Raw genomic sequence first — 26389 nt, forward strand, 5'->3', positions numbered from 1 at the left:
TCCAGATGTGTTAGGCTACAACATCCAGAATTCCTAATTTACTAGCACCAAATTACTCAACATACTCTGATTGTGTCTTAAAACTGTCAGGCTCAGAGTCAAAAGAGAATTACTTTTGCCTTAAGAAGCAGGTGGGAAGAGAAAGGTGTTGCCTTATACAGCCTGATTCAGTCCGGGCCATTCTAGCTGGGGATGGATTTTCTAGTTCATCTCACACTACACACTATCTTAAGGAATTGCCTCTTTCTAGTCGAAATGGTACATGTAGTCCTCAATGTATGACCACAATTGACTCCAACATTTCTATTGATAAATGAAACATTTGTTAAGTGACATTTGTTACATTTTATGACCTTTTTTGCCACATTTAAGTGAAGAGCTGTGATGGCGCAGTCGTTAGAATACAGTACTGCAGGCTACTTCTGCTGACTGCCAGCTGCCTGCAATTTGGCAGCTGGAATCTCACCAGGCTCAAGGTTGACTCAGCCTTCCATCCTTCCAAGGTCAGTAAAATGAGGAGCCAGATTGTTGGCGGCAATATGCTGACTCTGTAAACTGCTTAGAGTGGGCTGTACTGGGAAGCAGTATATAAGTCTAAGTGTTATTGCTATCGCTGCAGTTGTTAAATTAGTAACACGACTGTTAATTAAATCTGGCTTCCTCATTGACTTTGTTTGACAGAAGGTCGAAAAGGTGATCATATGATCCCGGGACACTGCTACAGTCATAAATATGAGCTATTTGCCAAGCATCTAAATTTTGATCACGCGACCATGGGGATGGCGCAACAATCATAAGTGTGAAAAATGGTCTTGAGTCACTTTTTTCCGAGCTCTTGCCACTTCAAATGGTCACTAAATGAATTGTTGTACGTTGAGGACTATCTGTATTAAGAATGTTACCCCAAATATGTAGAACTCACATTTTCATACAGAACTTAATCATGTCCATTATATTTGTGGGCATAGATTTGCAACTTGAGTGGCCAATACAAAAACAATTGTGTTATCAGTTGAGACTTTTCTCACACAGTTGCCGTGTTTTATTCATGGAATTTAATAATTGGTTCATATGTTCTTTTTTCCCAGTTGCAACACTTCCATATTTTCCCATTACCTTTTTTCTTGCCATCCTCCCCCCCCCCAAAAAAAAAAGAAAAGAAAGAAAAGCTGAACAAATCTTTTGACTGGTAGGACAAGTATAATTCAAGACAAGATAATTAATGATATTGTCTATTTGCAAACAAGAAGAATTTCTTGTGTAAACCAAGTTATTTTCTCAAGCAAGTAGCAGAAATTTTTTTAAAAATTCCCTCATTGCTACTTCTCTTTGGTCCTGAAATAAAATATGAAGTACAAAAATAAGTACTTTTCTTAACTAATATCAATCCTGGCACAACATAATGCAAGCTGACTATTTAAATAAAATTTATCCACGGTTAAGCAGATCCAACATTTCCTCTCCATCCTGTTGTTAATTATACATCACTGCCAGATTTGGATAATTTGCTAGACTTTCGTGCCAGAAAAAGGATCTTTAAACTTGCTACAGTAAATACAGCCATTAAGTGTTGACTTAATCTTGTTTTATGTTATTTTTCTGATATTTAAGTGTGCTTCTGATGATATAAAATCTGTATAAAATTATAAGACTGTATTTTCTCTCTTTTCTCTTTTAGGCAAAGATTTCCAAAATGGATATTTTAATGCTAATTACAGCATCAGTGTGTCATGATCTGGATCACCCAGGATATAATAACACGTATGTATTATTTTGGAAGAGAGTTAAAGGTATATAGCATATGCTTAGAGAAATGGAATACAATTGAAAGTTCAGCATGTTAAACTGCACATCCAACTCACCATAGCCAACTTACCAAAGCCAACTTGCCATGACCAACTCACCATAGGACGACTCACCATGGCCAATTCATTGCAGGACAACTCACTGCGGGACAAGAGTTACACTAACATCAAAGAAATGGTGGAATGGAATCATTAAAGAAAGGATGCAAAAGGAGGGACAGAATCAGTGATGGGTTGCTCCCAGTTCGGTCCGGTTCTTGCGAACCGGTAGTAAAAGCGACGGGAGGCTCCGCCCACCCACCCGGATATCATCATGCAGAAGCACGCATGTGCAAGCAAAGGGAGCAAACCAGTAGTAAAGGTAAGTAGAACCCACCCCCGGACAGAATGAAATGTGAATGACAAAATTTAAAATAATTATTTATTTTAAATAATTAAATTGAATTGATAAATTGTCCTGAAGCAAATTGTCCCATGGTGAGTTGGCCATGGCAAGTTGCCCTGCAATGAGTTGGCCATGGTGAGTCGGTTCTAGCAAGTTGGCTGCAGCGAGTTGGCTGTGTAATCTTATGCAACATCCTTATGCAGGAATTCCACCATGAGATCTTCCACCCAATTCCTGAGGATGCTGGCCCAAGACATTAGTGGAATAGAAAATGCACTGCCTAAATTGAAATGTACAATACTAAAGACTGTAGGTATTATTTTGGCACCAGGGGAAATTAAAAAATAAAAAAAATTCACCTTGCTTTGCAAAATATATAGTGATACTGCACTAAATTGTGCTCTTTCATTGTCTTCCTGTAGTACATGGTGCCTAAGAAACTTACCTCACTCAGCTGCCTGGTAAATATGCACAGAATATTAATTTCAGGCTATTTACACTAGCAGGATATAATAATCTGCTGGAGTGTAAGAATTAAGCAAATTAGAGTAGCTTTTAAAGGAGGAAGTTAATCAAACCCCAAATGGGACCACATGGCCAAATCAGAATTTTGTTTTTCATAATATGTGTACATCTTTATTAGATCTGGGAAAAATGAATGTGATCTACTTTGGCCCATGGCTTCAAACATGTTTTTTTAAAGCTGTGTGGTAATGTATTGATAGAAGTATGTGTCACTCTATATGTACGGGTAAGAAATTTAAGAAATTATCTTGAGGAATGAAGTAACATAATTGGTTTGTGTTAGTAAAGCATCAGAACAGACAAGACATGATGACTGTATCTTTGGTCATATATCTTCATAGAATTATAAAGATTAGTAACAAAAATGTTAACATAATTGCAATTTTGTAAATAAATGGCGTTGAAATAGTTGATTGGATTGTAAAAAAAATGAAGAAACGTTGCAAAAATAAAACAGAACACATCCCATTGTAGCTTCCAAATTAGCTATATATTTAATGGATGAGGATATTGAAAGGGTACTGTAAACATTTTGCCTCCCGAGTACAGAGCAGCAGAATTAAATTGGGAGAAGTGAAGAGATGGCATTTGGACAAGAGGCAGCAACCTGCACTTAAAGGGAAATTGTATCAGAAGGTGAACATTAGTGAATGCCAAGAACCACATTTCTATTTCCATGTGATTCCATTAATCTTTCTATGAAACATTCCTAGGACACATCTTGGCACCATATATGATTTACTGGCCTATGATACGTCCTATATCTCTTTTTTCCCCTTCAAGAAGATTGTGAGTTTTTAAAAACTCGAATAATTCCTACTTCAAGAGAGATCTGAAATAGATGTACTGTAATACTAAAGTCCATTATAACTGACTGCCCACTGGATCTTTTTTTTCTCTTCTCATATTGGTCCTTTCCTGTGTATATATATTTTTTAAAAGCTATCAGAAACTCCAAGGTAGAATACTAAAAGCTTAAAATAAAGAATATGTATTGGAATAAATAGAGATATAAATAAATGCTACAGTTCAAGATCTAAGGGAACGCTAATTCCCAACATAAAAGAATAGAAGTATATGCCTGCATGCAAAGACACTCAGACACAAATAGATAAAACTTGGGTTATTTTTGCTGCAGATTTACCATTGCAGGATTTAGTTTAATAAGCAGTTTCCTCTTTGCAGTCATAACTGCTGTAGCAGTAGTGTGTGCAAAACTGCACTTTAAACACAAATGTCTACCTCTTTGTTAGATCCAGTTTCTAACTATGTGATTCGAATCCAAACCTGATGTGTACAGAAAGCCAGTTGGACTTTATGGCTTTCCTGTTCCCCTTCTTTCACTTCATCCCTCCAAAGTCTTTCTTAAGAGCTGCCATGAAGACCAAGGATAGTGTTGTGGTCTGGAATGGAGAGCAGAGGAGAGGAAACCCATGAAAGCATGTGCCATATGAGATGCCTTAAGTTTTGAGATTTTTCTTTCATATCTTATTTTCATATTCCGTTTTCTGCATTTCACCTGGAATTTATTATTTCCCCAGTTCCTTGTTTTTTATTTTATTGTAGAAATAAATTAATTTAGCACATTTCTGTTTATGCCTTTGGTTTACTTCAGGTACCAGATCAATGCACGAACAGAGCTAGCTGTGCGCTACAATGATATTTCCCCACTAGAGAATCATCACTGTGCAGTGGCTTTCCAGATCCTTGCACAGCCAGAAAGCAACATTTTATCCAATCTTGATAAGGAACAGTTCAAACAGATCAGACAGGTATGGGTTCAAAGGTATGGGTTCACAGAGAATTGCAACTGAGTTCAGTTGATCTGTCTCATGATTAAGAAAACTTTGCCCCTCAAAACTATGTTTAGCTACAATGCCCTAAACTCTTATTGGCCAGGCTTGATGTCTATGAAGATGCTCAGTTATTCAGGTCAGTTGTCCCACAGGTGCTTTTTCAAGAGGCACCTTAGAGCTGAAGAAGCTTTTTGGATGAGAAGCAAAACGTCTTCAAAGAAAAATGAGAAAGTCCAGTTGCCTCTTGAAAAAGCACCTTTGGGACAGCCAGGCATGATGTTAGACATACAGTATATACATGGCCAGAGATTCCCCAAATGTTAGCTCCATGGGTTGAAAATTTGAGAGTTTAACATCTGAGCCTATTTTACTGAAATGTCTCAAATGCACTCTGAAACGTATGAAAGAGGATTAGATATTTGAGCATGCTAAGGGTAACATTAATTTAAAAAATTTCAAAGTCTAGAGCTAGAAGGTAAAACATAGCAAGAAAGCCAGTTCAGTCTAATGGTTAAGGTATCTAGAAAGTGGGAGACCATGAGTTCTAGTCCTGTCTTAGTATGAAAGCCAGTTGGGTGATTTTTGGGCCAGTCTCAGTTCAAACCACTACCATCCAGTCCCCCCAGGATTGCTGTTACGGGAAAAATAGGAGGAGGATAGTGAAGGTTCATTCTCCAAGCTTGTGGGTTGGTTCAGAGAACAAACCTTTACCCTCATCCTACACCCGAGCTACAGATATTTGCCACTATTGCAAAGGAAGATAGTGTGATGAATATGTTCACCACCCTGAGTTACTGGTTAAAATAATAAGGGATGGTGCAGAGCCCATGATTAGGAGCAGGTGGGATAAAATAAAATGAAATGGAATAATATTCTCCTAGGAATCCTTGATAGTCAGCATCTCTCATTTGAGAAATTCAATAGAAGCATCATCAACAATCAAACCTAATGAAATAAGTACCTCATAGACAAACTGGTGCCTTTCAATTAGATTAGATATAGTACACATCATCCTTAGTTACCATAGTAGGAATAATTCTTAGTTGTAGTTTAACACAACTAGAAAATGGTGCCACTTTGGTAAGGATATTGCAGATACCTTTGGAAAAATGTTATAGTTTTTTATATTATAATGTGTTCATATATTTAACTGGTTTTATTGCAAGTTTTATTTTTTGGTAAAAATCCTAAGGAAATGCAAAAGAGAAGAGGTATAAAATAGCACAGTATAACATAACATAACAACACACATTAGTTTAAAAAAAATCACATTGTGCTTTAAATCAGCAAAGCTGGCTGGGGCATTCTGGGAGTTGAAGTCCTCCAGGCTTAAAGTCGCCAAGTTTGGACACCCTTGCTTTAAATCACAGAACAATGTAAAAAAAAAAAAGCATGTTACGCTACACAGATTCTTGATGTTTTGTTAAAGCAGTTCTCCGTTCATGCAGGAAGAACTAAAGCCTGATCAACCCTCTTGCCATGCAGAAAAGAGGGAAAAATACATGTACATGTTTCTCCTTGTGTGGCTAATAGAAATTCCAAGATATTTGTACTTCATGATTATAGACCTGATCCATATTTGCCTTCCATACCTCATTAAAAAAAGATAAACAGCTCATTTAGATAAAGATAATGAGCTCATATCTCATTAAAAAAACTCCTAGCATAGAGTTTCAGCTAAATTCTGTCCTGTTTTTCCTCAAAATTGCTTCCTTCTTCAGAATATGTCATGTCCAAAAAGGGGTAAATTGAATAAAGGTGAGAATACATGGAAAGCTAGAATAGGACTACTTCAAGAAACATAAACTGTTTTTTCTTTTTTCTTAAACAATATAGGGGATAATTACACTAATCCTAGCAACAGACATGGCACGGCATGCTGAAATACTGGATTCTTTCAAAGAAATCTTAGATGAGTTTACTTATTCAAATGAGGAACATGTAACTCAGGTAAGATGCTTTTCTTTCTTTATTTGCATTTAGCTTTTATTCAGATGGTAAGGATTCTCCAACCCACCTTAAAAATCAATAAAAAGAGGCAACCTTACTTTCAGGATTGGGCAACCTGACAGCCTTTTTGCATTCCTGGAACCTCCATGCATCCAAAAACTAAAAATCATTTAGAGATGGAAAAATGCATGAAAAATGCTTAATAAGCCTTAAAAGCTTCTCCATTAATTATTTAAGGCATCCCTGGAATAGTTTGGCAACCATAGTTCCCATGAAGCTGACCGTGTCTCATTCTGGGCCAGGAATAATAATATATTTCAGAGCAATCCTACCTGTATTTGGGGAATCTGTGACCCTTCAGATGATTTTGAACCACAGCTTTCCACAGCCCTGCATTGGCTGTGGTTGTTTAAACTGCTAGAAGTTATAGTAGTAGAACCTCTAGTAGACCATAGAGTTTCCATTTATTGTCCATGTTCAAAATGCTAAACTTCAAATCACCACTTTGTGGAATATCAGTTTTTATCATTTTAACTTCTACAGTGAACAAGAAAGCAGATGAGTTGAGGACAGGCTACCTTGGCTTGGTGGATATGTAAACATATGTTTTTTCTCTTTTCAGTTAAAAGGAGGGGCAAGCAAGCAGAACAAAGTCCCCCCCCCCCAATGGATTACAGAGAATCCATAGTTTCAAATAAATCTAACCTGGTATTAATTTCACTGCTGACTTTCCACAACGAAGTGGAAGAAACACTGTCAGATAAAATAAAGATCTCACATTGTAAACCGCTTTGCTCTTTTCAGTTGAAGATGATCTTGATCAAGTGCTGCGATATCTCCAATGAAGTTCGCCCAATGGAAATAGCAGAACCATGGGTGGACTGCTTATTGGAAGAATATTTTATGCAGGTAAAAAGATACACGTTTATCACCATAATGATTTATATTTTTAAATTCCACCTGAAGTCTATTCAATAACAATGCTGCCATGCTAGAATCACAGGACTGGTTCTGTTATAAAGCATAATGAGAAAATGGTAGTGGGTACCAGAAAAGTGAAATAGTCGCATAGGCAATCCCCACACAGGCTCCCTTTCACATAAGGATGTGCAAGCTTAACTTGTACCTTTCCCGTCATACCAAAACCTAGCTAGTTTCCCTCTAGGGTGGACAGTAGATGTTGAGTTCTGGTTATTGTTACACTAAGATTCAGCAGCCAGAGTCAGACCGATTGCCTTCTGCACATGGATGATGGAGTGGGAAGTTTGGGAACCATTTTGTCTTTTGTTTCTACTAGGAAAATACGTTGGACTGACTGTTGATCCACTATGTTGAAAAAAATACTTTCATTAAAATTTGTGTCTAAATGTAGATTGCTGCAGTTTGCAATCTAGAAAGATGATTTTTTTATTTTTTATTTTATTTATTTTATTTTGTCACAACAGTATATATAAGCATAAGCATGAAATAACTATAAGATATATAAGCATATATATAAACATAAATATGTAATAACTATACGAAATTTGGATACAATCAAAGGGAATATTAGGACAGGAATGGTAGGCACGTTGGTGCTCTTATGCACGCCTCTTATAGACCTCTTAGGAATGGGGCGAGGTCGATAGTAGATAGTTTTTGGTTAAAGCTTTGGGGATTTTGGGAAGAGACCACAGAGTCTGGTAGTGCATTGCAGGCATTAACAACTCTGTTACTTAAGTCATATTTTCTGCAATCAAGATTGGAGCGATTCACATTAAGCTTAAATCTATTGGGTGCTCGTGTATTGTTGCAATTGAAGCTGAAGTAGTCTTCAACAGGAAGGACATTGTAACAGATGATTCTATGATTTAGACTCAGGTCACGTCAAAGGCGGCGGAGTTCTAAATGTTCTAAACCCAGGATTTCAAGTCTGGTGGCATAAGGTATTTTGTTGTAATCAGAGGAGTGGAGAACTCTTCTTGTAAAATATTTCTGGACATACTCAATTGTATTAATCTCCGAAATGAGGTATGGGCTCCAGACAGGCGAGCTGTATTCAAGAATTGGTCTAGCAAATGTTTTATATGCTCTAGTTAGTAGTGTAGCGTTTCTGGAGAAGAAGCTACGCAAGATTAAAGCCTTTTTTGCGATGTAGTTGCAATGGGCTTTGGCACTTAGATCATTTGATATGAAAACTCTAAGGTCTTTAACGGGATGGGGGTCATCTGATAATAGCCAATAATGTAAATGTTAATAGAAAGCTGATGCTTCTCTCTTGAGAGTTGTTTCTGCTAGTCAGCTCAGCATATACCAGTAATTTTTTATGAAACACAAGCAGGTCAGATTTGAGGTAATAGAAAGCACAGTTAAGGAAGCCTAAGTGGGGCAAGTGATAGATGCTGAATTACATAACTAAGCCTGTAATCAGTGAAATAATGTTAAGAGAAAGAAAGGAGAGGCAAATCTGGTCGTTTTTAATAGAATAGTCAAGTTAGTTCTGAAAGATCACTTTATTAGACCTCTCTTTTGGAGGAGATTGTAGGTAGCAATAGGTAAATATAAAGAAATGGTTTGTTTTCCAAATATTAGGCTGTCACAGTGATGTATATCAAGTAAAGTGCGTTAGTGACTGAGAACAAAAAAACTGGAGGTTTTTTTTTAAATTTAGTAATCTTTCTCTTATTGGAAAATAACTTTAATGAACAATTTCATGTCAGTGTTTATCTGTACATCTGCCTGTCTGTCTGTCTACAAACACACAAACACACATTTATACATATTGTAATATAAATGTATAAAACCAGAAAAGAATAGTGGTTCATGAGAGATTAGATCTTATTTCAATTAATCTGCATCACCTGTATATTTATTTACAGTATTTTGGATATGGACTTAATTTTCCTCTTTTAATTTGAAGGGGGAAAAAACGATGCAGGGCCTAATTTAGTATCTGTCTCTCATTTGGAAGTAGGTACAGATCAGTCTCCTGTTTTTAAAAAATTGAGACACACATGAGTAACAGTCAGAGATGATTCCAGTGGGGAAATGATGCATCCGTAGGAAAGAGTTAGGTCACTCTTCTCTACATTACACTGTTCCAGTCCAGGTATGAGGAACAGATATTTCAGAGATATTTAAGACACAGTTATCAGTTAAGACTCTTGTTCTGAAACTATAATTCTTCTCTGGTTGAGCAGCAATTAGGAAATCCTGCTTGGGCTAAAAGGCAGGTTACATAAATTGTATTAGATATGTAACTAAAATGTATAAATGATATGGTTTGTGTATTAACATTCCTATGACATATTACTATACTTGTTGTAGAGTGACCGGGAAAAGTCTGAAGGCCTTCCAGTGGCACCTTTTATGGACCGAGACAAAGTGACCAAACCAACAGCACAGATTGGCTTCCTCAAATTTGTTCTTATTCCAATGTTTGAAACTGTAACAAGGGTAAGGGACTTGGAATATATAATTTGACCAACTAAAATGGTGCCCTAGTTTAATAGAACAACTTATCTTTTTTAAAATTAATATTTTTTTCTCAGGCTTTTATAAAATATAGGTGTCCATTTCCCAGGGTCCTAGTCCCAATCCTTCTCTATCGTATACAGTATAATGTTAGCATATTTTTTTAATCAGTGATAATCAACACAGTTAACTTTTCTTTCTCCATTATGTTAGCTTTTTCCAGAAGTTGAAGAAGTAATGCTTCAGCCACTTTGGGAATCCAGAGATCGCTATGAGGAGCTGAAACAAATAGATGATGCTATGAAAGAAGTCAGGACAGCACCTTCTCAGGTAATGCTTTATCTTATTTGCATCCCACTTCTCTTCTAACCAACACTCTTTAGTCTGCCTACACTTAAAACATTTTCTTGGAAAAATATCAGAAGTGTTTCTTTCTCTGACTTATTCTTTTAAAAAGTAGGTCAGTTTGATTTTCCATTTCCAAGCATCATTCAAACAATGTTTGTGTGTGAATAGATATGTGTGATAGCCACTACTTTGCTCCAATGATGTCCTAGAAAAAATTTATATTTCAAGCCTAATGAAGAGTGCAAAATGGTGCCAACATAGGTTATGCTGCTATAGCACGGGGAGTGGGGAAACATCCCTGTAAATTGTGCAGAATTTTTTTTTTAAATGACATGCTGATATGTTCCATCTCTGTGAAACTTTTGGAGAGTTATTTTCTTCCCTAAAGACAAATAAGTAGAAATTTATCTATCCACAAATATTTTGGAGGATCTGAAGGCCCTATTTTTCTCTAGTTTCACTTACAGCACCAAGTATTGCTTCTATTGGTTCTCAGTTATGGCTCTTCTTTTAATTGTCTTCAACACTTATATTTTATAAAGTGCACAGTGGCCTTGCTCTATACTGTATGCTTGGCTTTCAAACCCCAATGCTTGGGGTTAGCAATTGGTTCCTAGGATAGCTCTAAAGCAGGGATGTCAAACTCAAGGTCTGGGGGCTGGATCCGGCCCGTGGGGTGCTTAGATCTGGTCCGCAGGGCTGCCCTGGAAACAGCAAAGGACTGGCCCGCAGAGCTTCTGCCAGCAGAAATGGCCCTCCGAAGCTCCATTTTCACTGGCAGAGGATTGCAGGAAGCCATTGCAGCCAAAAACAGAGCTTGGGAGCCTGTTTTCACTGACAGGGCTCATGAGCCACCACAGCCAGCCCTGACACGAGTAATGTCAAGCAGGCCATGCCCAACCCAGCCCCCCCCCCCCCGAGGTCAAACTCAACCCTGATGCAGCCCTCAGTGAAATCGAGTTTGACACCCCCGCTCTAAAGTATATTCTTCTCACCCAATTCAATTAATATTAAAATTATGAAATCTTATTAGCTCTTGCCATGCTCTTTCATCAGTTTCTGATGAGCTTTGGCCATTATTTTATTTATTTATTTATTTATTTATTCACATTTTTATACCGCCCTTCTCTGAAGACTCAGGGCGGTGTACAGCCAGTAAAACGACAATAATCCAAAAACAATTTAAAATACCATAACAAAATTAAAAATCTAATTAAACCACTGTATACTTAAAAATATTAGCTAAAAATTACAAAAGATAAAAACCCCTGTTAAGAAATCTGCTAAAATCCCCAAATATTAAAATCAATCAATCAGGCCAGCCCCGCTTGGTGAAAAAAGAAAGTCTTGAGCTCGCGTTTAAAGGTCCGAAGATCAGGGAGAAGACGGAGTCCCACCGGCAGCTCGTTCCACAGAGCCAGGGCCCCCACAGAGAACGCTCTTCCCCTGGGGGTCGCCAGCCAACATTGGTTGGCCGACGGCACCCTAAGGAGGCCCTCCCTGTGAGAGCGCACTGGACACACCGGACAATGGGAGGTAACTGGCGGCAGCAGGCGGTCCCATAAATATCCCAGTCCGATGCCATGGAGCACTTAAAAGGTGATAACCAACACCTTGAAGCGCACCCGGAAGACCACCGGCAACCAATGCAGCCTGCGCAGGAGAGGTGTTACATGGGAGCTACGAGGAGCTCCCTCAATCCCCCGCGCGGCCGCATTCTGTACCAGTTGGAGCCTCTGGATGCTCTTCAAGTGGAGCCCCATGTAGAGAGCATTGCAGTAATCCAGGCGGGAAGTGACGAGGGCATGAGTGACTGTGCATAACGAGTCCCGGTCCAGGAAAGGGCGCAATTGGCGAATCAGGTGGATCTGATAAAAAGCTGCCCTGGCGACGGCCGTCAAATGGTCTTCCAAAGACAGCCGTGCGTCCAGGAGAATGCCTAAATTGTGCACCGATTCCCTGGGGGCCAACGATTCGCCCCCCACAGTCAGCAATGGGGTAAGCTGACTGTGCCGGGACACCAGCATCCACAGCCACTCCATCTTGGATGGGTTGAGTCGGAGCCTGTTGTTCCCCATCCAGACCCGAACGGCTTCAAGACACCGAGTCATCACATCGATGGCTTCGTTGGGGTGGTTCGGGGTGGAAATGTACAGCTGAGTGTTGTCGGCCTACAGCTGACAACTCACCCCAAAACCACGAATGATCTCTCCCAATGGCTTCATATAAATGTTGAACAGGAGGGGTGAGAGAATCGACCCCTGCGGCATCCCACCTCACATTTTATTAGACATCTGGTTCTTCATGTGAGATCACATGAAGCTGCTTATTATCTGCCTGCCAATTAACAATTTCAATGCATTTGGTAGCTCAGTTCCCTAATGATAATTTCATAAATCCAGAGTTCACTAGGCAATATGTATAATAACCAAGTATTATCTCCCTTGAGTCAAGCTCACATCTAGCTGATTGAATGGCCATATCCATTCTGTATTCTTGCCATTGCCCTCCCCCCTCCTTTTTTTTTTACTTCCCAGTCCACCTTGCAGTCTTGGCCTTTATATTCAAATTTATTCCATCCCTACAATTCACATTTCTTCTTGGCTTTGAAGCAAAATTCTATTTTAAAAAGCTTTATTTCTACCCTCTGGTTGCTAAGGAGGACATGAATGATATCAGCTGTGTAACATGTATGATTTATTTTTGTTTCTATGTGCTGATCTGTGTGGGAGACAGTGGCTAATATCTAGGAGGTCTATGGTCTGTCCACTCTGGAGATTGTTTTAAATGACAGCTATAGTTCCTGTGAATCGAATTTTATGTTGGGCAACAGAAAGCTGAGTAGGCTATAGTCCTCCTCCCAATAGGATAAGGTTCATTTTAACTGGCTGTTCCTTCAAACTGAGTAATGAAACAATGGAACATTAACACAAAGTAGATTTCTATGATGACCAGTGAAGCCAGTCTAATAATCAAGTAGGCTTGCAGAAGTTATATCCCACTTCTACCAGCATACTTAAAAGGCAGTATTTTGCTTAGGTGGCTAAAAATTCTTAGCAGGCAAATAAATTAAAGGCTAACATTTTTCTACAACACTGTACAGAGCAACATACATGGTCTTTCCAATTGGTTGCTCTAAGACTTTGGAACTCTTGCTAATAAAAATCAGGCTATTGTTCTTTCTGATTTTTGTTGCATTTTCTTGACTTTAAACTTTCCTATTTTTTCTTAATCCTCACTTGTTATGTTTAAGGCCGGATCTTTCTAGAGAAAATTCTCCATTTTGTTTCATAAGGAAACTCCTTCTGGCGAGGTTCACAAAACTTAGGACAAAAGTTTAATAAGGTTTGTAGTTCTAATTATTTAGTTACATGGCTTCTTGCCTGGTTTCCTCTTATTTACCTAAGTAATTACTGTAGATTTAGCTCAGTGCTATTCTCAAAGCAGTTCATTTTTTAAAAAATCTGCCACATGAAAATGTACTTTGTGTTTTGGGGGCACTTTAACTTCCAATTAATAAACCATCACCTGTCGATATATTGCCAGGTAGACAAGTGTGTAAACATTCCAGATTTGTGTTGCCCTTCTTTCTGAATTGCATTTGAGCAGACTTTGTGAAGTCACCTTGAAATTTGGGTTTAGGAAAGGATTTTATACAGAAGTAGGAAACTTTGGGAAGCTGGTAGGAGAAAAAGATTATAAGAATGCTGAAAAATGGAATTGAAAGTTCCCTTTATCCTCCCTTCTCAAAACAATCTTTGCAGATTATTTGAAACAATGTCAAAATTGTGAATCCAGTGATTTCCACCTTTTTTAGCAGCGTGCAATTAATCCATACAACTCACTTCCACTAGATGTAGTGATGGCCATTACCTAGAATATTTTAAAAGGGAGCAGGTAAGTTCCAAAACGGCAGAATATTGGATTGCAGCTATGATAACACCACTGAATGCTAGTTGCATTCTGTCTGTGAGATCTTATAAAAAGTTGGTCACACTGCATAAAAGAAAAGAATGCTGGGGCAGTTTTATAATTGACCTGATCCAGTGGGGCTCTTGCAGTTTTTATGGGAATCTCTGATGCAAACATTATTCTCATTGTTACATCTATTGGTTTACTTTAAACTCACTCAAAAAAATTTCAGACCAGGATAACATGTAGCATTGCAATCTTAATTAGAATGGACGCAACCTATGCACTAAGAATGTCTGGCCCCATCCTGGATTTTGAGCTCTCTTAATTATGAAACTCCCAGCAAGAAACAGTACATTTCTATGCAAAACATACTGTATTTCCTTTTCTTTGCTGGAACACCTAACAGTTGGAAATAAATACAAAGCTTATAATGGCTTTGAAATAGTCCTTTACTGGGACTACTGAAAACTCCTGTTATCTTTTTGGTTCCCCCACAGTAATAATTTTATGTGTGACATTTAATAACACAGTGGTTGAATGCTTGATTTTGGAAATGACATGCCTTTCAACAAACCATTTGCTTTATTTCAGTTTCAAAAGAAGAAGAATGAAAGTTTGACGTGTGAATCCAGAAAGAAGTGAAAAGCAAAGCACAAAGAAAGGTTACATATCAAAATAATTTCTACTTATTCTTTGAAGGGTTCTGAAAGCAAATATTTAATAGAAAAATCTTTGAAATATTTAAAATAGGAAATAGTTGTACTAAAAGAATTTCATTGCATGTATAGTGCAAAGTACAGAAAAGGCATAAACATAAAAAGCGTTTTAATAAATATATTTTAAATATCAATTTTAAAATAAATGTTAAAAAAATAAAATATATACTAAAGACATAAGGTAAGAAAAAAAGAGAAACTTAGCTAAATCTAATATAAACCAACACCAACTAAGATACCTCTTTATATCTTTCTATCCTTGCAAATCAGTGTTTCTATCTTGCCCATATACTGCTTTATGCACTGCATTTTGTTGCAATTTTATTTATTTATTTATTGTTCAAATTTATATACCGCCCTATCTCCCACAGGACTCAGGGCGGTTTACAGGCATTTAAAAAACAGATAAATACAATCTAAAAAACAATTAAAAAACTTATTATGAAGCCTAACAATTAAAATAATTAAAAATATAAAAAATAAAACCCCACTTAAAACCCATTAATTAAAACCTAACTCAGTCCTGCGCAATGAAATAAGTATGTTTTGAGCTCACGGCGGAAGGTCCGAAGGTCCGGAAGTTGACGAAGTCCCGGGGGCAGTTCGTTCCAGGGGGTGGGAGCCCCACAGAAGGCCCTCCCCTGGGCGCCACCAGACGACATTGCCTCGCTGGCGGCACCCTGAGGAGTCCCTCCTGTGAGAGCGCACGGGTCGATGAGAGGTATTCGGTAGCAGTAGGCGGTCCCGTAAATAACCCGGCCCTATGCCATGGGCGCTTTAAAGGTGGTCACCAACACCTTGAAGCGCACCCGAAGGCCACAGGTAGCCAGTGCAGCCTGCGCAGGATGGGTGTTATGTGGGAGCCACGAGGGGCTCCCTCTATCATCCGCGCAGCTGCATTCTGGACTAACTGTAGCCTCCGGATGCCCTTCAAGGGGAGCCCCATGTAGAGAGCATTGCAGTAATCCAGGCGAGACGTCACGAGTGCGTGGTGACCGTGCACAGGGCATCCCGGTCCAGAAAGGCGCAACTGGCGTACCAGGCGAACCTGGTAAACGCTCTCCTGGAGACGGCCGTCAAATGGTCTTCTAAAGACAGCCGTTCATCAAGGAGGCCGCCTAAGTGGCGCCCCCCCTCCATCGGGGCCAATGACCCGCCACCGATGGTCAGCCGCGGATTTAGCTGACTGTACCGGGATGCCGGCATCCACAGCCACTCTGTCTTGGAGGATTGAGCTTGAGCCTGTTTCTCCCCATCCAGACCCGTCGGCCTCCAGACACCGGGACAGCACTTGATAACCGTTGGGGTGGTCCGGTGGAAAGGTACAGCTGGGTGTCATCCGCATACAGCTGATACCTCACGCCGAAACCACTGATGATCTCACCCAGCGGCTTCATGTAGATGTTAAACAGAAGGCGAGAGGATCGACCCTGCGGCACCCCACAAGTGAGGCACCTCGGGCCGACCTCTGCCCCTGTCAACACTGACTGCGACCGGCCGGAGAGATAGGAGGAGAACCACCGATAAACGGTGCCTCCACTCCCAATCCCTCCAACCGCGCAGCAGGATACCATGGTCGATGGTATCGAAAGCCGCTGAGAGGTCTAATAGGACCAGGGCAGAGGAACAACCCCTATCCCTGGCCCTCCAGAGATCATCCACCAACGCGACCAAAGCCGTCTCCGTGCTGTAACCGGGCCGGAAACCGGACTGGAGCAGGTCTAGATAGACGGTTTCATCCAGGTGTAGGGGAAACTGATATGCCACCATACTCTCTACAACCTTCGCTGCGGGCGGGTTGGAGACCGACGATAATTACCTAAAACAGCGGGTCAGGAAGGCTTCTTAAGGAGGGTCTCACCACCGCCTCTTTCAAGGCGGCCGGGAAGACACCCTCCTCCAAAGAAGCGGTCGTAATCGCCTGGAGCCAGCCTCGTGTCACCTCCTGAGTGGCCAGCACCAGCCAGGAGGCGCACGGGTCCAGTAAACACGTGGTGGCATTCTGCCTACCCAACAACCTGTCCATGTCCTCGGAGCCACAGGGTCAAACTCATCCCAGACAATGTCACCAAGACCACCCTCGGGCACCTCACCAGGGTCACCGCAATTTTGGTCCAACCCGTCCGCAGCTGAGCGATTTTATCGTATAGATAACCGTTAAACTCCTCAGCACGTCCCTGCAGCGGGTCATCCCGCTCCCCTGATGAAGGAGGGCAGTCACCCGGAACAGGGCGGCTGGGCGGTTATCTGCCGGCGCAATGAGGGAGGAGGCGTAGCGCCTCGCTTCCCTCAATGCCACTAGGTAAGTCCTAGTATAGGACTTCACTAGTGTCGATCAGCCTCAGAACGGCTAGACCTCCAAATGCTCTCTAGGCGTCTTCTCCGGCGCTTCATCCCCTCAGCTCCTCGGAGAACCAAGGAGCCGGTTGGGACCTGCGCGGGTCAGAGGCCGCAAAGGCACGACACGATCTAAGGCCCCCGCCGCGGCCCGTTCCCAGGCCGCAACAAGTTCCTCAGACGTGCCGCGAGCCAGACCCTCAGGGAATGGCCCAAGCTCCGTCCGGAACCTCTCAGGGTCCATCAGGCGCCTGGGGCGGAACCAACGCATCGGCTCCGTCTCCCTGCGGTGTTGGATGGCGGTCAGAAAGTCCAGGCGAAGGAGAGAGTGATCTGACCATGACAAAGGTTCGATGACTATTTCCTGTAAGTCCAGATCTCTCAACCACTGACCAGAGACAAAAATCAGATCGAGTGTACCACCCCCCGTGTGGGTGGGGCCATCAACTACTTGAGTCAGGTCCAAGGCCGTCATGGAAGCCGTGAACTCCCGAGCTGCTGTCGATGACGAGCCGGCAGATGGCAAGTTAAAATCCCCCATGACTAAAAGTCTGGGGGTCTCAACTGCCACCCCAGCAAGCACCTCCAGGAGCTCGGGCAGGGCAGCTGTCACGTAGCAAGGAGCCAGGTACGCGACCAGCAAGCCCATCTGACATCTATGGCCCCACTTCACAAGGAGGGATTCACACCCGACAATCTGAGGCACAGTGGTCTCCCTCGGCTCCAGACTCTCCCTAATCACAACCGCCACCCCCCCACCCCTGCCCTGGGCTCTCGGCTGATGGAATGCACGGAAACCTGGTGGGCACATCTGTACCAGGGGCACGCCCCCTTCTGCGCCCAACCAGGTCTCCGTAATGCCTATAAAGTCCGCGGCACCCCCCTGAATAAGATCGTGAATTAGGGGGGCCTTATTGGCCACGGACCGTGCATTACACAGCATCAGCCGAAGGCCCAGGCTCTGAGGGTCTTGACTATCCGGGGAACGGGAGAAGTCTGGAGGCTCGGGGCGCGCGATCGCCTGCAAGCATCGAACGCGCGCCCCCATAACATGATCCGAGCCCCCGCTTCCGCCAAATCTGCCCCTCCCCCAAACCGTGCAAATAGCACCACCCTCTACCAATGGGACCTGAACTCCCCCCATAACCTTCGGACCTATTAACTCACCGCCATGAGCATGCGCAGGAACTGATACCCCACCCGGCGGGTTTCCCCCAACACCCGCCCTACCCCTCCCACCCCTTAAAAATGCCCTATCTAAAAACCCCCAAAGGCTCTTCCTCTTCGCATGCCACCTCTGTGGATCCCAAGATCCGTCATTGAGGCCGGCCCTTGGTAAAACGGGCCATTCCTGCGAGGCGGGGGCACCTCGCAGGCGCAAGAGCTCCTGTACCGAATAGCAAAGGCGAATCGTGCAAATAATACTCCGCTAGGGGATAACAGTCGCCGGGAGCTGATCATTGTCCGGGATGGCAAGATATTAGTCTATAGTTCTGCACATGGATACCCATCATCCGATGGTGGCTGAAATGATAGATAGGCTAAGGATGGAAGATGGAAAAAGTAGCCCAGTCCCAAAATCCATGGGGAAAACGAGGTGGGTACATCCTCCGACAGGTCTCAAATCGGTCTCCAAGTCTCTTCCACTACAGTTCCAAAGAACAATCCTGGCCAAAGATCCCAAAAGGCCATATAAATGCAGATGACAGTGCTTAAATAATAGTGGGAGAAATAGGTCTCCAACGGCTGGAACATCTCCAGTAATCACCACGCCAATTCCCTCTGTTAAGATGGTTCAAGATAAAAATCTTCCAGGGAAGCCTCAGACAAATCCCACATTCCAAGTTAATCCAGAATTAATCCAGAAATTAATCCAGAAACCTGGCCGCTCCTCAGATCCAGGGCCTTTCCCAGAAACCGGGCCAGGCACCTCTGAGGAAGGCCGGTAAGATGTAATAGGCCGTAGATCCCAAATACGGCATAAATGGGGTAAAATGTCCTCAGAGAACCTCCCTGCAGGGAAGGCAGTGGGCGAGCCGGCAATGGAAGGCCGGTAAACTCTCCACCCCCTTCGTCCAGAGAAAACAATCCCGAGAAAACCAAGCTGGGGGGAAGGAAACATACCCAAGGTAGTCCAGCACTCCGCAATCCACAGTCCACAGGCCATGATGGACCAGCAAGCCTATGTTCCGCGGCTGCGGCCTCACCTCGCCCCACGCACCCAGGAAATGGCCGCCGTTCGCCGCTCTCCCTCACCCGGCCTCGTTCTCGGCAGCCGTGGCACCGAAAAGGCCCGCAGACCCCTCCCACGGCTGCCGAGAAGCTGACAAAGCGGGCCGGGGGGTATAGGCGGCTCGGCTAGCCGTCTGGGCAATGCCATCCCGCGGCGATCTTCCCGTCGGCGGCTCCGTTCACCTAGCGGGCCGCCATCTTGCGCATGCGCAGAGCCTTATGTACAATATATTCAATTTTCCTAATCAGAAACACCTTGGAAAAATCTCAGAATACCTTTTATTTGGGTCAAATATTAATATAATAGAGAATCAGAAACAAAAATAGTAAGCCAAGTAGTTTCTATAATTGGCTTATCAAAAGAACACTGTTGCAGCAAATATTATTGTAACAGTGCAGTTAAGAATGGAAGAAACCTAAAAATAACAATCCAATGAAACACAAATACATTCAAGTCCTACTGATGTCAGTGGAACCCAAATATCTTTAATTGTTTGCTTTAGCTATATTAATATCAAAGGGTCTTAAAACAGACTAGATATGACTTGTCTCTAGATATGCCAGTCTTTATCTTCTAGAAAGATAGTCATGCTGGCAGTGAAAAAGGGTACTGTAGTCCAATACTACTATATTTTGACAAGGCTTTATTGAGTGTGTTGCTTGGTCTACTTTAATCCTACTATTTCCTTTGTTAGTTGTGTTACAGAGTTTGTCCTCATAGCCGTGTTACAGGTAGTCCTCGATTTATGACCAAAATTGAGCCCAAAATTTCTGTTGCTAAGCAAGAGAAGTTAAATGAGTTTTGCCCCAATTTACCATCTTTCTTGCCAGAGTTGTTAAGTGAATCCCTGCAGTTTTAAATTAGTAACAATAGTTGTTAAGTGAATCTGGCTTCCCCACTGACTTTGCTTGTCAGAAGGTCATAAAAGGTGATCACATGACCCCAGGATACTAGAACTATCATAAACACATGCCAGTTGCCAAGCATCTGAATTTTGATCACGTGACCATGGGGATACTGCAGCTGTCGCAAGTGTGAAAAATGGTCATAAGTCACTTTATTCAGAGCTGTCATAATTTTGAATGTTTGCTAAACAAATGATTATAAGTTGAGAACTACCTGTGTTTTCCTTAAGTGACTCAGGTAGCAGCACAATATACTTCGCACTGATCTTGTTGCAAGGCCCTATTTTGCCTCAATCGAAGTGGCATTGTCCTTACAACTGCCACGTGGAACAAAAAAAATTAAAGAGATTGGTGGATTCCCATGGGTTTGGTCTGCCCTTCCACTAAACATCAGAGTTGGGGGAGGGCTTTTTATTTGCCAGGTTTCTGATTCCACAAAGTAGTTCTGTACAATGAGAGGCTTGGTGGAGAAAGAGTCAGAATGCCATCTCTTCTCTTGCCAACCTTCTTTGTCCTGGCCCATCAGACTGCCCCAGTAAATAATTCTCAAAGGCCAGGAGAACGGGAGAAGTGCACCTACAGTAGCTTAAAATGGTCAAATGGACTGGGAATGAGAAACCAGCATTGTGAGGACATGTCCTTTAAAAACAACAGAACAACCAGGCCTTAGTCTTTGAGCCTAATGATGTTTATATTTTTAATTTTAGCATTACAGTTGATTAAAAAAGATCCTTTAGAAGTTTGGCAAGTTCATCGAAGCATTGTGGGATTATCCAGCATGGACCAAGGATGAAGCTGAATAATTAACACTACTCAAGCACTTTTCACATTCCTTTTCTAAAGACTAGTATTTTTCCTAATGGGTACAAATGTTAAAGAGCCACCATTGTTGCATACAATTTTTTTTAATTTTTAAAGTGGTCTTTTAAATAATATATTCTTATACCAAAACAAAACAAACAAATGGTTGTTGTAATTATTCCCTTTTGTATATTTTATATGTGGTTATTTTTAATGCTTTGGGTGAGTTTTTGGAAACATTGGTGTGTGTGTGTGTGTGATGAATTTATATGAAAAGTCATTTCAGAAATAGTCACAGTATATGAATAGGAAGCAAACTTTTGCCCCACTTTTTGCCTTCTGTCACTTTTTTCACACATTTGACCAACATTAATTTCAGGCTAGCTAAGAAAACAGTTTTCTGCTTTACTGGTCAGCAGCTGTTTGCAGTCAAATAGCTTGAAAGAATTGAAACCTGGGGCTACCCCTCATTGCTTGTTCCTCATTCCATTTTCATCAATGCTGCTTCATTACACTCATTTTTATAACTGAACTGTTCCCCCTAAAAACAGAGATTATGTCCGAGGAAATTAAGTGTGCAGTCTGCTATTTTCCCAGAAAGGCATGTGGCTTCCAGAAAGATTCCAAACTTGTTGCCAAATGATCATTTTTAATGTGACACCCAGAATATAAAATTATTAATTTTGTGGCTGTAACCCTATTAATAATTTATTTTAAATTGCAAGACATGTTAATTTCAACTACATTTTAAATCTAATATAGTTTTTATTGTAGTCTTGAACCACTTATTGGAATGTGATTCTTGGCAAACCATTGTAAGACCTGTCCTTAAATACTGAAACAATTAGGATGCTGTTGATATCTGTGGCATTATTAATATGGGTTCAGCAACTTCATGAAGCCAGGACTTGTGGGCAGAGACCCAGAAGCCTAACCAACAGATGAATCACCTTGTCATGCAACAGTTCTGGCTTTCTCCATTTTAAAATAAACTATTACAAATTACCAATAAAAGAAGGATTGTTAGAGGTAGTGTAGAATTCTTCAAAACACAATTCAACTGTTTTCTCAGCATTTCCTCTACAGCAGCAGCTGGGCAAAACATAACTGACTTAGCTAGTGAAATTCTCCAGCACACTGTATCATGAGGATCAGTCCCAGATCAGACACAAATCTTGAATGGAAGGAGTCTAAAAATTATCTACCTCTGTTACTCAAAAGCTCACTAAGCTGCCTGGACAGGAAAAGAGATTGTATGGGAACCACAACTACACAGTTCTTTCAAAGACGAATGGTGCATCAATAGCTAAAGCCACACTTGGAGTAGATATTTTTCTTCTACCTTGCTTTAGTTTTTATCACTACTCTAAATTCTTTTGGTATACAGACTCATTTGGTTTTATATAGTTGTCTGAAATAATCTACTGACATAACTCTTCAGTAAGCTTATGTTCACCTAGTGAACCATTGGCAAGATTTTGTTTAACCAAACTTGGTATGCCTGCAATTTTTTTTTTTTGAAGAGTACCTCATGTGGTAGATATCCTGTGATAAGGAATATTGCAGCTTACTTGTTAAAACCTTCACAGCTGGGAAAATCACAAGATGGGATAGAGTGGACCTTCAAAAACAAACCAACAAATCGCATTCAAAATGAGGTGTCCGAGGCTGATAACCTTGGCAGAAAGGAAAGTTCATGTCTTCAGATGTCTGCCTACATTGGCCAAGGGATTGGTAACTATTTTATAAAGGTGAGCATGATTATAGTCCAGTGCTCAGCTAATGCATCTCTTCAAACCATGTGTGCTGCATTGGGCCAAAGGATATTATTAACACAGTGCCTTGTGTACACATAACACATACAAAAGCTAGAATAGGCAAAATAAGAGGTTTAAAAAAAGATGTAAATCTGGTTCAAATATAATGTTAAGCTACAATATGATTTAATTTTGACTTGGTGTACCATGTGGTCTTTATTATCATTTATTATCCACCGCTAATGGCTTTTGATATGTCCAAGAAATTTGGCTTAACACAATGTGTGAAAAAATGTTGAGAAAAGATGTGTTATCTGACTGGGATAAAATGAGGTATAAAAAGATCCTCGAAGGTCTTCTTATGGTGCATTGAGTTTTGACAACTGAGTCAAGATTAATCAATAAATGAATTATCTTGGGAAGAAAGTTATGGGCAGCATATAGACAAATGAATTTTTGGGGATATTCCTTGTAAATGTGCTAAGTTTAGCCTAAAGTTTTGCTTAATTGTATAACAGACTGCTCTTATTTGGGAGTGGCAATGGACTGTTTTAATTGTGCAGGATCCAATCCAGGACTAGAGGTTTTGCCTTTGTTTTAATTATTGAAGTATTGTATATTGATTTACTCACATATACTGTCCACAGTCAGCCAGATTGGGGCAGCTGATTCATGTTGTTAAATAAATACAAATGAGCACCAGAAATATGTACAAAACAGGAAAGAGAAATACCTCTCTGTTTCAGTTCTTCAGAAAAATTCTTATAAAATACATTGAAGTTGAACACAATGATCCAAGAGAAATAAATACCGACTACCTACCACCTTCACCTACCATCAAGGTGGCGCTAAAATGAGAATGCATGGAACTCTGAACTTTCATAAATTGTTCTACTTATAAATACAGAGCCACACATAAGGAAGGTGCTGCATTCCAAGGACATGAATGTTTCTTCTTGAAGAACACATCCAAGCCATATACCTGCTAGTTGAAATGTTGCTTGCTAAATCCCAATTCTTTTCACAAAAAAAGGAAATATATAGGTGGGAGCTCAGACTTTTCTTCCACACAAAACAGGAAATAAATGCAGGCTTCCTTTGCCAGAAGACAAAGCTGGTTCACTTAACTGTATAATAATCTCCTTATGGTAAGATGCTTTGGAGGACCATAACTTGTATTCATCTTTGGATTTTAATGTATTTCTGCATGTGTTTGGATGAATAATTTGCTGTTTTTTAGTCCATTTCTAGTGATCAAGAATATTGTTTAATCCACCCACAATGTAGACTTTGCACAATTATGTAGTCCTTCATTCAGTAATTAGCCCACTTCTGAGGAATAAGGTTGCAAATGTCCTTATTTATGAGTTGTTATTTGGAGGCACTTATGCATCAAATGAATTAAATGCATTCTTCTAAACAGCTGTAACTTCTTCTTAAAATGAAACCAAAATATACTGCTATTATGTTCTGTTATTGTATTTCTGACATTTATCACAAGTCTCTGCTTCCCTCTCCAAATTAAAGCTGATTATATGAGAAAAAAATTGGTTTGAGGCAATTAATAGGCCTTTAAAGGAAAACTGTAAAGAGCTTGCACCTGCATCTTCTATTCATTGCCATTATATATCAGCATATTAACTTGTTATTACATTCTTAGCAGCTAAGTCTACCAGTCTTTGAAAGCAAAATTCAAATTGTTGTTTATGACCTCCAAAAGTTCTCATAGGTTAACAACAGAGTATTTAAAAGCCTGTTTTTTTCTGTCATAATTTTAATTTTTATTAAAACATATAACCATAGACAAAAAGTTGAAAAATACAGAATATAAACCTGCGTATTTGTGCCTATGACTAAGCTACCTAGATTACTGACTTTCACTGTTATGACCTAAATTTGGCCACAATTTTGGATGCTTCCTGATCTTGGTCATTTAGAAAGTATCACACAATTGCCAATCCAGATCAATCTTGTCCAGGGTTAGGAGCATCAGGAGACTAAATCAGTATAATTTTAAATGTTTACATCATACATGCTAACAAGATACAAATATTTCAAATTCACACTAAACCAGGGGTCCCCAACCTTTTGGACCTCAAGGACCAGTAAATTCATAATTTTAAATCTCACGGACCACTAATATGATCTGCTTAATGATCGGCTGGGTGGGCATGGCTAGGCGGTCATGTGACTGGGTGGGCGTGACCAACTTGATGTCATTCACGTTGTGGGGTTCCTCGCCTATACTTGCCCCTCCCCTCCCTGTCACTCCTCACCTGCCCATCCGGACTCTTTAGGGCCCCAACAGGAAGCAGTTGTTGGAGATAAGCAGCCACCATGAGAGTTGGCAAAACAGCTGGCTCAGTTCAAATTAGATCTGACCGAGAAGGAGGCTCAGGAGAAGCACCTCACTGAGGACTATGAGCATAGGCTTTCCAAGCAGAGGGAAGACCTGCAGGAGTGCAAGGCCAGGTACCGGTGCCTGCAGGTTCAGTGGGCTGAGATGATCAGCCAGTTCCAGGCCATGAGGCAGTTCCACTGGAACAAGGCCCTCCAGCTATTCGCCACCAGTGGCACTTTCCTCAAGCTTTTGTCCAAAGCCCCGCACCAGGAGGCTGAAGCAGACCCCAAGTCGGAATTTCTGCCCCCCTCAAAAAGACTCTGAAGGGGGAGACTCTCTGCAGCAAAACAAACGTTCATTGCACATATCCCACCCAGGGGCCATAGTTTAAGGATCCCTAATTTAGTGCAATATAAAAAATGCAAATAATTTTTCTGTGGACCACCAAAATTTTCTCACGGACCACCAGTAGTCCATGGACCACCAGTTGGTGACCGCTGCACTAAACTACATGGTATTGTCTACATAAAAATTATATGTTCATTCATGTCCCCAACACTTCTCTAAGGTCATCATAAGCATTTCTTATACATTTTTTCACAAAGATATTGAACAACCAAGGTGGTCTCATATATCCTAGTCTAATTCCTGCTCAATGTCAAATCATTTATTTATTCTCATGCTTGCTTTATATTGTATTCTTACCACGTTCAGCAATCAACTTACAGCTGTGCAAAGTATTCTGTAATTCAAGCCTATTCACTTTATCATATTCTTTTTCAAAACCACATAATGTGCAATAAATTTTATTTCTCAGTTACTTGCTAAAGATCAAGAATGTGGTCTATATATTTCTTTTTTGGCATAATCACATTAAATATCTGAAATTTAGCTGATTGTTGCTTCTTGTGACCTTTCAATCAAAATTAGGTACACTTACCAAGCTGATCTGTTTGTTTGTTTACTGTACCTGCCCATCTCACAAAAGTTACTTGGGCAGCTTACAGAAGCAGAATAATTAAAACTATATTACAATATAAAAACATTGTGCTGGAGCCCATTCTCGGGGAACCTCTCTCTCTATGGTATACACACAGAGAGAAGTTCCCTGAGGGTGAGCTC

The 26389-nt window shown here is 40.9% G+C and overlaps 2 protein-coding genes across 4 annotated transcripts in view; one reads left to right on the plus strand and one right to left on the minus strand.

Annotated features, from left to right (window-relative positions):
• The window catches only part of PDE9A (phosphodiesterase 9A), a 91706-nt gene extending 67096 nt beyond the window's left edge, over nt 1–24610 (plus strand). The window contains exons 12-19 of one of the 3 annotated variants that reach the window (XM_058185076.1): nt 1679–1761; nt 4331–4487; nt 6348–6461; nt 7266–7370; nt 9768–9896; nt 10128–10244; nt 14769–14839; nt 21076–24543. In XM_058185076.1, the coding sequence (XP_058041059.1) occupies nt 1679–1761; nt 4331–4487; nt 6348–6461; nt 7266–7370; nt 9768–9896; nt 10128–10244; nt 14769–14819 (756 nt within the window). In that variant the 3' untranslated portion in view covers nt 14820–14839; nt 21076–24543. Of the gene's footprint in view, nt 1–1678; nt 1762–4330; nt 4488–6347; nt 6462–7265; nt 7371–9767; nt 9897–10127; nt 10245–14768; nt 14840–21075 lie in introns of all 3 variants that reach the window. The other 2 variants (XM_058185074.1, XM_058185075.1) reach the window with 2 other exon arrangements.
• Nucleotides 1–26389, minus strand: part of LOC131199363 (uncharacterized) — a 170337-nt gene that overhangs the window by 121321 nt on the left and 22627 nt on the right. The window lies entirely within an intron of this gene.

The sequence above is a fragment of the Ahaetulla prasina genome, chromosome 5, assembly GCF_028640845.1.
Source record: "Ahaetulla prasina isolate Xishuangbanna chromosome 5, ASM2864084v1, whole genome shotgun sequence".
In the NCBI taxonomy this organism is placed as follows: domain Eukaryota; kingdom Metazoa; phylum Chordata; class Lepidosauria; order Squamata; family Colubridae; genus Ahaetulla; species Ahaetulla prasina.